The 12,347-nt window shown below is 40.0% G+C and overlaps 1 protein-coding gene across 1 annotated transcript in view; it reads right to left on the bottom strand.

Annotated features, from left to right (window-relative positions):
- The window catches only part of CAPN13 (calpain 13), a 110,355-nt gene that overhangs the window by 15,074 nt on the left and 82,934 nt on the right, over positions 1-12,347 (bottom strand). Inside the window, exons 13-15 of the mRNA XM_027850363.1 lie at positions 7,897-8,093; positions 5,918-5,954; positions 3,889-3,945 (exon numbers count right to left, since the gene is read on the bottom strand). Of these exons, the coding sequence (XP_027706164.1) occupies positions 3,889-3,945; positions 5,918-5,954; positions 7,897-8,093 (291 nt within the window). The remainder of the gene's footprint in view (positions 1-3,888; positions 3,946-5,917; positions 5,955-7,896; positions 8,094-12,347) is intronic.

The raw sequence follows: 12,347 nt of genomic DNA, 5'->3' as shown, positions 1-12,347 counted from the left end.
GCCATTTCCTTCCCCAGTGCATTAAGGCAAACAGAGGTTAAGTGACTTTCCCAGGATATACAGTTAGTAAGTGTCTGAGGCCGAATTTGAACTCAAGTCTTCCTGACTCCAGGCCCAATGCTCTAACCACCGAAATACCTAGCTGCCTGTATATACATATACATATACATATATACATACATGCACACATATATGTACACACACATATATATATCTTTATATTCAAGAAGAAGCATATATGTGTATATGTATAAAGTAATTTCAAGAGGGAGAGAATGCTAAAAGTTGGGAGGATGTGGCATCTAGCTAAACTTTGACGGAAGCTAGAGAATCTACTGGGTAAGAAGGGAGATCATTCTATAGCTAAAGAGCATCTCAGAGGTCACTTAGTATAGTCCTCCTTTTTTTACAGGCCCAAGTGACGTGCCCCAAATCACAGAGATACGTAATTGACTCCAGAGTCAAGGCACCCTCCGCTGTGACATACTGCTGCCCCAAGTTGGTGTATTATATAATCAGATGAGTCATAATAAGTATTTACTTTTCTACAACATTTTAAGGTTTACAAAACCTTTTCCTTACAACAACCCTGTGAGGTAGGTTGTACAAGAATTATTATCTCCGTGTTACAGATTAGGGAACTGAGCCTCAGAAGACTTGTCTAAGGACACACAATTAGTAAGAGGCCAGGAGTGAGCACAGATCTTCTGATTCTCAGTCCAATTCTTGCTTTCTAGCCTACACAACATTTTATTTTTTAGAACGACAGGGAAAGCTATTAACATGTACACACAATCACATGAACACATGCATCTGTCTAAGCCCTTATGTAAATTATGGGTAGTAATTAGTGAAGCCTCCCTTAACAGCTGCTAGAGTGAAGGAACTTTCCTGACTCACACTCCACCCCCCTCACACAGTGGAAGGGAGAAAGCAGCTTTTCTGTCTGGCTGAACACCAATGTCCTCCATCAGTCTCATGCTAGAGCAAGCCCTGCTTTGCAGCAGGCCACTGTACACCCCATGAAAGTTCCATTGCTCACCATAGGAGAGGATCTGAGGACAGGGAGATAGGGGAAGGTTGTCATGAAGGTTCAGGTGAACCCTTGGGAAGAGAATCTACTTTAAAGGAATGTGTTCTCTCTGCTTCCATTGTCTAGTGGTAAGTTTGAAAGCAGTATATGACAGCACTGGGGGAGGGGTCATGGGATATTGTACAATTATATCAAGAGGTGTAAGACTAGTCCTATGGGGGCAGATTCAAGGTGATAGGGCAGAAAGGAGCACACCATTAATACTTATGCATCAGCTTTGTATAAGGCCTCATAATTTAGATCATTAAATAGTGTTTAAGGTTAAAACAAAGCATCATGACATAAAAGTGGGATTCCTCTCCCACCCCAACTAATTCAATCAATCAATCAACCAGATGTGATCAATTTTAAATGTGTAAAGACAGTTTATACCCAGTGATCTCTTTACAAGCTGTGGGTCTTTTTTTATTGGATCAAGAAAGGCAGCAATTTGATTGGCTGAGAGGATCAGTGACACCCATGGGACCCATGTATAAAATAGCAGTCAGTCCACCAGGGAATTCAGTCCAGAAGGGTACAGTAGAATAGTGGAGGATTTCAGCTTTGGAATTGAGAATTCCAGTTGGAGACAAACCCTTGAGGGACAACTGCTCTTTTTGTGGGGAGGAGGGCAGAGTTTCTCTATCTCTCTCCTTTTCCCAGTCTTTTCCATTAATAGGAAACAATGCATTTAATCTGTAGCGGGGAGAGACATGTCACAAACAAATATAGACATAGAGAGATGTAAATAAATAGTTGTGGCTATCTGAGGGAGGAAGTACCTTTAAGCCACATGACCCCTTGATCCAAAATGAATGCTAACTTTGGACTCAAAAAAGGACTTTGGTAAGCAGGCAATTTGGGTTTACTCTGTGGTCATACATGTTCCATACATATATACCTGACTACCATTGTATTCTTAGTTTAAGATAGTCTTCCTCTGGACTCTCTGTGTGTACTTGTGGGAAAGGAGCCTTATAATTTTGGGAGGAAATATTCTGTTTTTACCATATCACCTTAGTAAATATAGCTTTCTAAAAGCTCTGGTGGATAATCAATGGAAAACACACTGGTTGCGGCTCATGAATGACAATGCTAGAAATCTCAACTCCTTAGGGTCACTCCTGGAACTCTAAGGGGAAGTATTAGTTAGCTACCTTCTAGGCACTCAGTCCACCAAGGAGAGCAGAATTGAAGAAATGTTCCTCAAGGAGGTGCTACAATGAGATGGTAGCTGGAAGAAACATTTAGAGGCCATCCATTCCAACCCCTTATTTATAAACCAAGAAACCAAGGAACAAAAATGTAAAATGTCTTGCCTAAAGTTCCAAGAAGAGCTGGGAACTTCAAGCAACTTCCTGGTCTGGCTCAAATGGCACCTGCTTCAGGAAGCCTTCCTGATTCATACATCCAAATGTGATCTCTCTATTCACAAAAGAGCACCTTGTTTATCCCATTCTTATGGCACACTTTGTCTTGCATTATGGTTATTTGTGTATGTGCCTTATCATCCTCATACCCTCTTGTTAAACTGTAAATTCCCTTGAAGACAGAGGCTGGGCTTTATGCAACTTCTCATCCTCTCTTATGCCCAACACTACACCTTTTACATAATATGTGCCTGTAAATAATGGTTGGATTGAAGCATATTCTAATATTGACTGTAAAGGAAAGTGGACTATGAATACTATCTCTGCTATTTCCAGTTTTTCAAAGTCTATCTACTGGGTCCAGCAAGCCTAAACCTGATGGGAGCTGAGCTTGTTGCGGGAGGGGAAGGAATGGTATTGTTCCTAGGGTAAGCTAATCTACTTGCCTACCTGTAGTTTTACTTCCTCTACTCTATTGATAATTATATTATAAATGATATAATGATATCATTTCATACTTTTCAGAGCTCCTATTCCTGCATCCCACCCCTTAAGTAACCATTCCAAACTATGTGGAACACAGCCTTATTGGGTCCTAAACACAGTGTTTTCTTACCTGCCCATACCTATGACTTGACTCTCTAGCAAACATTAAATAGCAAACCATACCATTTTATCTATCTTCCTCACACCAGATTTTGCTTTCACTGTTAATTATTTTTTCCTTCCCTGTGGGATCAGACTCTCTGAAGACATCCTCTTAGCTCTTTGCGCTTAACTCATCCCTTCAGAGCCAACTTGACTTTGAGTTTGAGCACAGTAGGCTCTGGTTACTTCCATGAGTCTCTCTGCTTGGCACATTACGTATGCCTGTTTATATCATTTGCACCTTCTCACACTGGTATTACTACTAACTGGAAAGGTCTATCACATGGAGCCCTTGGCAGTGATTTTTCTCTCAACTAAGTCAAGGAGTTTATTAAACCATTTAAACCAACAGTTTATTAAACCATTAAGAGCATCTCCTGTGAACGCATACAACTTGGCGAGCAGAGTAGGAATCAATTACTCAAACACTGAGTGATGATGGTACTTTCCAAAGCCAGTCAGCTTGAGCTGGAAATGTTTCCAATCAGGGGGAAAAAGATTTCAAGGGTTACTGTTAATTGCTTGGTTTTTTTAAAAAAAATAATTATCCCATCCTATACCAAGTCATCCATTCAATTCCAGGGGAAACCTACTGGTGAGATGCCATTTCTCTGCAGCATTTGGCAGCCAGATCAATGTTGGAAAGGATTCTCTTGAAGAAGGATGATAAAACTATGCTACCAGAGATATATTATCTTTTTTTTTTTGTCTCTAAGCACTGATAGGAGTCCAAGAGATTTCTTTTCTGTGACTTTCCCCTCTGTCATTTGGCGGAATTCTGAATTCAGGGTACTATACCTGTTGGGCATATCTGTTGAAAATGATCTCATGATGCTGGAGTTCTGGAAGATTCTTCTAGATGAATAAATAAAAATAAATAAGTAAATTATGTGCTTACTATGTACTAGGCTATGCTAAGATAAAAGGATACCATTACAAAGAGAAACAGTACCTACTCTCTATCACCTTTTTTTTTTTTGGCTAGACAATTGGGGTTAAGTGACTTGCTCAGGGTCACACAGCTAGTAAGTATCAAGTGTCTGGTCTGAGACCAAATTTGAACTCAGGTCTTCCTGACTCCAGGGCTGGTGCTCTATCCACTTTGCCATCTAGCTGCCCCAATAGTCCCTACTCTCAAGCAGCTTCTATGCTTTAAGAAAAGAAAAAAACAAAAAAACAAAACTCTGGAAGAGAGGATCATAGATTTAGAGCCAGAAGGGACCTTTGAAACAATTTAATTTTATCCTCTAACTATACAGTTGAGGAAACTGAGGCCTGGAGGTATTAAATGACGTGTCAAAGTCATAAGAGTAGTAAGTGATGGAACCTGGATTTGAACTCTGGTCCTGTGACTCAAAGTTCAAGCACTTTTCCCACTGTCCCAATCAGCTTCACTGTGGAGAAATTAAAAACCCACGCCTGATTCTGAGCCAGACGTCTTGCTTGACAGCTTGCTCTCTTGCCCATAACTACTAATACTCATGTATTGTTACAGATGGGGAAACTGAAGTCCAGGGAAGAAAAAGGATTGGTCTTAGGTTGTGTAGATTTAGGATTGGAAACATGATCTCTCTTTCATCCTTGTCACAACTTGCCAACCATCTGTTCCAAAGATTCTGTCATCTCTCTTCTCTTTTTGTTTGTACGTTCTTTCCTTTGGTAATCCCATTTGCTCCCATGGCCTCAACTATGTCCTCTACTAAGATGACTGCAAAATGTATCCAATATGGAGCCCATTATCTTTCCCTCAAACCCACTCCTCCTTCTCATGTTACTTTTTCAAAACCTAGGTGTTATTTTCAACTCTTCTTTATTTCCTTCCTTCTCACATCTAATCAGTAGCCAAGTCCTATCAATCCTTCTACCATAAGCTCTCTCACATCTCCTTTTCTTTATTCCCATGGCCACATGGGAATGTGTGTAGGCCCTCATTTCCCACCCACCCCCCCAAACTAGTGCAGGAGTCTTCTCTTAATAGGCTTTCCTGTTCTTCCTCTCTTCCTCTGCCTTCCCAAACATGAATGCCAGGAAAATGTTCCTTAAACATCAATCTGGTCATGTCAGTCCTCTGTTCAAAATCTTTCAGCAGTTATTTATTGCCTGCCAAATAAACTTCAAACTTCTTTGTCTGACATGCAAGGCCCACCACAATTTGGTGACACCCTAACTCTCCAGCCTTATCTGCTGCTAATTTTCTCTAACTCCTCTATGCTGCAGTCAAATTGGGCTATTATCATTCCTCATACATCTTCCACGCTTTTTCGTCTCCATTCTTTTCTTCATGGTATTCCTTCCTTCTCTCTCTCCAGTTACTGCTTCCCTTTCCCTACTTTATGAAATATTATTCCTCCTTTAAGGCACAGATCAAATATCACCTTTTCTACAAAACCTTCTTCCTGCCCCACCCCACCCCAGCCCACCTCGATCTTATGTAGCACTCTGTGTTCCCCTCCTTAATGCGCTTATCATATTTTTGTGCGTATAACTTATTTTATGTTATTATGTAATGTTACATATTATTACCACTGTAATATGTTACATATTATTTAAAATATCCCTCTACTACTATAAGCTCCATGAAGGCCGAGACTGTGTCTTATTTTGACTTTTTATCTCCCTCAGGACGTTGCACAGCACTCTGCAGGTAGCAGATGTTTAGTAAATGATGGTTGAATTAAACTAATTCAGAAGCCATCATTAGCTCATTGTAACCTCTCAAATTATTATGGGGAGCAGTAAGGAGATAGAAAGAAAATAAACACATAAGTTTCTGGAAATCAGGGTGATTTCCAGTGATCTCCCAGCTCAGACCCCACTGCCTACTTACCTTGAAGCTCGTGAACTTGAAGCCTTTGCAGAGTTTCCTGAAAAATCAATGGAGAAAATAAGCAAGAGAATGACCGGCATCCAGTTTTAATATGGGAGATGGAAAGGGCATCCTAGGTGGTTGTCCAGTTTATAAAACCAGGAACATGTGGGCATTTAACTCAGTTGCTTGCTTAGACTACCTATAATCTTCCAGAACAGAAAATGAACTGCAACCTCCTTGAGGTCAGGGAACATGTGGATTATTATTTATCATTTATTAATATTGTTTGAACCTAGCTTTACTTGGTCTAACCCCAAAAGCTTACTGTAGAGGTCAGTCTGGCTTCAGAGACAAAACGGAAGATACTTGCCCTCACGGAAGGATGGTAGTAAGGAATGCTCAGATCCCACTCAGTGTTTGTTTTGGGTCCCCTCAGGTGTTATTCTGGATCCACCGAAAGTTTGTGTTTTGGGTTTCTTAAATTAGGGGATCATGGACTTACCTGCTGATAGACAGCTCCAGACTGTTCTTCTCCTGGAGGCTACCTGCTACCTACATGAGGCCAATCAGGCCAATGTTCTTATGCCCTTGTCTGACCTCTTTCAAATGCAACCTCACAAAGGTTTGGGAGGGAGATTCCCCTTTTTTCTGGCTCTCTATCTTTACCAAATGACCTAATAAATCCCTTTCTAAAACTATTTCAGATTTTGGAGTTTGTTCTTGTGAAAAAAGTATCTCTTCTTCTTTTTTTTTTTCTTCTTTGTATGATTAGCTCTTGCATACTACAGAGCCTGGCACATAGTAAGAGCTTAATAGGACCATGGGATCATAGATTCAGAGCTGGAAAGTATCATAGAGGTCAAGTCAAATCCCCTTGTTTTTCATGTGAAGAAACTGAGGCAAAGAGAGATTAAGTAATAATAATAGCTAGCATTTATAAGGTGTTTTAAGTCTGCAAAATGCTTTACAAATATTATCTCATTTGAGCCTCACAACAATCCTGGGAGGTAGGTACTATTATTTCTTCCCATTTCACAGATGAGAAAGATAGAGGTTAAATGACCTGACCATATTCACACAGCTAATAAGTGTCTGATGCTGGATTTGAACTCGAGTCTTCCTGACTCCATGATTCCCCATAGCTGCCTCTGACTTGCCTATGGTCACATAGCTTATAAGTGCTTAGATGGGATTTGAACCCAGGTCTTCCTGACCATAACATATGTTTGAAATGAATTAACTGAAGTGTTATAGGAAAGAAAGTTATAAGAAAGTGTGATAGGAAAAGAAGCCTGGTAAACTCTTCCTTTAGTGGCTTCCTATGACATGGCATCAGTCCCTAGAAGAGCTCCTTCCATGGGATAGAGAGAGTCTATTCCCCTAGCCCAGGGGCCTGGAATCATGGGAACTTGCTCGGTCTGTTGAGTAGCATAGTTCGGAGAAAGGAAGACCTGAATTCAAATCCCAGCTCTATCACTTACTAGTGGTACAAACTTGGGCAAGTCTTTGTCCTTAGCTCCTGCCTGGCACATAGCAGGGGCTTAATAGAATGAGAGGACCATCAGTTTAGAGCTGGAAGGGACCTTTCTGGGCCTCAGTTTCTTCTTCTGTAAAGTGAGGGCATTGGCTAGTCTCTGAGGTTTCATCCGACTTTATACCTGTTGTCCTATGGATTGTTAGGTCTTTGATTCTTACCCCACTCAGCCTTCGTTATTACCACATTTATGTTTTTGCTCTTTGCAGGAGATGCAGTGTGGTGTAGTTGAAGGAGAGCTTGATTTGGAGTTAGAAAGGCCTGGTATTCTCTCTTGGATACCTACTAACTGGGTGATCCCCAAACAAGTGACTTGACCTCTCTGGGCCTCAGTTCCCTAGTATGTAAACAAGAGGGTTGGGTTTTATGACCTCTGAAGTCTCTTCCAACTCTAACTCTATGATCCTATGAACATTTAGAATCCATTCCCCCATTGGCCCATGAGAGATCAGAATAACTTCACCTGTAAACACCTTGATGTTTCAGGAAGATTCGAAGGAAGAACTTCCGTTCTCTGTCAACTGTGAGAACCACCACATAGGTGCCAGGGACCAGGTGGAAGCTTTCTGTGTGATTCCATCTGGATATAACATTCTTGCCCCGAATATGACTTGTGAATTCAAAATACATCGGATTCAATGGGTTGTGGAGATCATGGAACTGAAGACAAAAAGGACAAGAGTGAGAATAAAACACTTTCTCTACTCAGGAGATAGCTTCAGCATATCCCCAGGAGCTCCCTTGTTTCTTCAGTGCAACATAACCACATCTGGGCAAGCAGCGATCACTGAAACAATCATTTAGCAAGCCAGCTTATACAGCTATTTCCCAAAGATAATACAAATTAACTCAAAGAAAATGTGGCCAAGAAATGACTTTGGAGTTTCAATAAATGAATTTCCCGCAGCCACTTTCTTTGTCCTACCATGTCTGCTCCTCAACTGACTTACTTTGTTCCATCTACTAATTTTTCATAATCTACTTGCTGTTTCCAATACATGTGTTATATATAGATACGTGATTTTCCCTCCAATTACATGTTTTGCCTTCACACCTTTCCCTTTCCACAGTCTGCACCCCATGCTTGGAGTATTCTTTCTTTCTTTTTCTTTCTTTTTTAAAATTACATTCATTTTGAATTTAAATACAAACAAAAAAAACCTGAACATTTTCATGTACTCAGTACAACACACAAAAATGATTCAATATAAACCCATGAATTTCCATTTCACACTATTTACTTTAAAAAGACTATATAATAAATACATTGTTTTCAAAGCTAACCTGCTTTTCTGTGCTTCCTTCTAAGTTTTCTTTTTTATTTTTTTTCTGTCTCCCTCCCTACCTTGTCCTAGAGAATGTTACCATTAGACATAAATATGTGTACACACATAAATACACATACATATACATACACGTACTTCTGTTTATCAGTTCTTTCTCTGGGTGTGGATAGCATCTTCCCTCTTGAGTCCTTTGTAGTTGATCTGAGTATTTATAATACTCAAAATGACTTAGCCATTCAAAGCTGTTCTTAGAACAATATTTCTGTTACTGTGTACAAGGTTCTTGGTTCTGCTCCTTTTACTCTTCATTATTTCATATAAATCTTTCCATGTTTTTTTAAACTCAGTCAACTCATCATTCCTCATAGCAAAGTAGTATTCCATAGTATCCCCAGTGTCATTCAAGGCTCACTTCCTATATGATGCCTTTGCGTTCTCCTCCTTCCAGCCTCACTTTGTATTGATTTTGTGCTTGAGATACAATGTATTGTAATGGATAGATAGACTGGACTCAAAGTCAGGAAGACTTTGGTTCAAGGCTGTGTGTCCCTGGGGAAGATACTTACCCTTCTCATATCTCAGGCAACTTTATTAGATCATAGGTTGCAGAGCAGTTGGAATACGTTGGTAGAAGAAATTTCATCATCAGAAATTCTCTGCATCAGTGAAATCACAAGACTACTGCCCCACTCCCAATGTTTTTGTACTTAAACATCAGTGTGTGTGTTGCTCCACAACCCATGGTAAGGACCACCCCCCCCCCCCCCCCCCATGTCCTCACAGGCAGGGACTATTTTTTATTTTTGGCCTTGTAGCCTCAGATCCTTACACAGTGTCTGGCACTCAATAGGTGTTTGATAAATGTTAGTTGAGTTAAAAGAGCTGAAGATAATACCAAGCTTATTCATGTGGAAGACTGGAAGAATGGTGGAACCATCAATAGAAAAGAAGTTTGCAAGAGGGGTAAGTAGTGTAGAAAAATTTCATGAGAAGTTTAAGAAGGGAGAGATCATTGACTGTAATTATTTATAAATTTGTCTTATTTCCCTTCTACATGCTGTGGACAGACTTTAGACCAGGGGTGGGGAATTTGCAGACTTAAGAGCACAAGTGGCCCTCTAGGTCCTCACGTGAGGCCCTTTGACTGAATCCAAATTTCACAGAACAAATCCCCTTAATAAAAGGATTTGTTCTGTAAAACTTGGACTCATTCAAAAGGCTGCACCCAAGGACCTACAGGGCCACACATGGCCTCAAGGCCACAGATTCCTCAGCCCTGCTTTAAACTAACAGTATGGAAGACTTGGGTTCAGATCTCACTTCTGATATTTACTAGCTGTGGGATCATCACTTTACCACTCTGAGCCTCAGTTTTCTCATCTGCAAAATGGGCATAGTAGTGACCACATAAGATATTGTGCATAAAGCATCTCATAAAATTAAAAGTACTAGTTAAGCATCAGACATTATTATAAAAACAGATTTCAGAGTTGAAAAAGTCTTTATCAGCCATCCAGTCAAATATACACCTTAAAAAATCCCCTTTTTAATATATGGGCAAGTAGTTATTAAGTTTTTGCTTAAAAAACATCTGAGTGGGAAGAAGAGGACAATGTGCTCTGTCTTTGACTAGACAGAATTTTTCAGAAGTTTTTTTGTTTTGGCATAAGGCCTAAAATTTCCTCTTTGTAACTTCCTCCCATAACTCCTAGTGGATATGGTATAATTTCTTGTTTCATTTAAGGGAAAGTGTTTAGTATCTGTTACTCTCAGTTTCATGAAATTGAAGACCTGAGTCTTATCTCCCCTGGGGCCTATGGAAACTAGTGCTCTGTCATCCAGGTCAGGCGAACCCCTCAGAAGGCAGGCTTTGACATGGGTTGCTTTAACTTCTCATCATCTAGGCCTCTGCCTCTCTCTTTCAGCCTCCTAGGGCCATGACAGAATTCCTCTTCCTTAAAGAATGAATGGGGTCCTGATGATTCTGCTTTTATTTCAATATTCTCCAAGAGATAAAACAATAAATATAATACATCAGCTATTATTGGGATGACACACACATATTACAAAGTAAAAACCCTTTACTAAACAAATTTCCCTCCAAGACAGACCGGGTATCAAGATTCCATTTAAAATGGTTACACTGCGTGACATAGTTATTTATGAGTTCTGCCTTTGGGAGAAAACAGTGAGAAAGAAGAGAGACACTGTTCAGTGGTCAGGCGTGACAGGGCCTGGCTGCTGGACTTAGTTCTTAGTTCTGCAACATTGAATTTCCCTCTAATTCATTGAGGGCCCATTGAAGGGCACCATGTATGTATTCAATCAAAGGTGCTCTGGTTACATCAGCTATTTCTCGTCTGTTTTCTAGCCAAGTTATATTACTTTCTTGGCCACTTCTGGCAAAGTTAATAATGAAAATTGTTCTGCCTTAAAGAGCATTGACTTCTCCCAGTGTTACCTAAATGAAGTGAAGGTTAATATTGTTTCTCTCTGTCTCAGTCCCTTATCTCTTTCTCTGTTTTTATCTCTCTTCTTATGTCTGTCTTCTTCTCTCTTTGTCTTTCTGACTCTCTCTATGTCTGTATCTCTGCCTTTTTCTGTCTCTTTCCCTAGAGGAAGGTTCATTCTAAATTTCCATTAAGAAATTTTTCCCATTGTGGGAAACATCCTACCTTGGAATATTTTCCCTTCTGGGAATGGCTTATGTGTTCTCTCTCTCTCTCTCTCTCTCTCTCTCTTTCTCTCTCTCTCTCTCTCTCCCTTTTCCCCAGTGATAGCTAGAATGGACATCTCCTTACACTAGCATCAACTCTTCTCTCAATTCAGAATTCTATTCCGATATTCAACATTTCATGTCCCAGACCTGTGTCTTTGCATAGGGTGCCTCCCATACCTAGAACATACTTTCTCCTCATTTCTACCTCTTAGAATCCTTAGCTTCCTTCAAGGCTCAGCTCAGGTTAGTTTTTCTCTCCCTCTTCAAATTATATTGTATTTACTCCTCTGTATAAATAGTGTACTTACCCCAATAAAAAGGAAGCTCAAAAGCAGACTCCTTTTGTAAAAAATCTGTGGTTATGACTCCGGAGTTTAACATGCCTTGAACATAGTACCTGGTTAATAAGTGTTTGCTGAATGGAATAGAGATTGAGGAGAACTTCAACCCATTTCCATTTGCTCACTTAAATCTGTAAAATGTGGGTGGAGAATATGAAACCTGGCCTACTTCTATGTCAGTCAACTGCTTTAATGATGAATAAGACAACAGAAAAAAAATGTCAGCTTTTGGGAAGGAGAGTACATTTAATGAGTTTTATGGTAGACCTCATCCTAGGGTTTCAAGCATTCAGTCAACACCAGTCTTCACAAGGTTGGGTTGGGCCCTCCTTTTAATTATAATAATTATTTTTGTTTCTGTCTTGTGATTTCATCACTGTGATGAACTCTCTGCTGAGGAAAGTCCCTCTACTATTGCAGATCAACAATGGATCTACAACCTATTCTTAGAAAGTTGCCCAGGCCAGTGAGAAGTTAAATGACCTTTCCCAAATCCAGCATGTATCAGAGATGGGACATGAACTCAGTTTCTCCCAGTCTGGCTTATGGTATGCTGGTTCTAGAATCA

Source organism: Vombatus ursinus, unplaced genomic scaffold (genome assembly GCF_900497805.2).
Source record: "Vombatus ursinus unplaced genomic scaffold, bare-nosed wombat genome assembly UNPS02009062.1, whole genome shotgun sequence".
Lineage (NCBI taxonomy): Eukaryota > Metazoa > Chordata > Mammalia > Diprotodontia > Vombatidae > Vombatus > Vombatus ursinus.
Note: the sequence above shows the minus strand (reverse complement) of the source record. Positions and strands in the feature narration are given on the sequence as shown.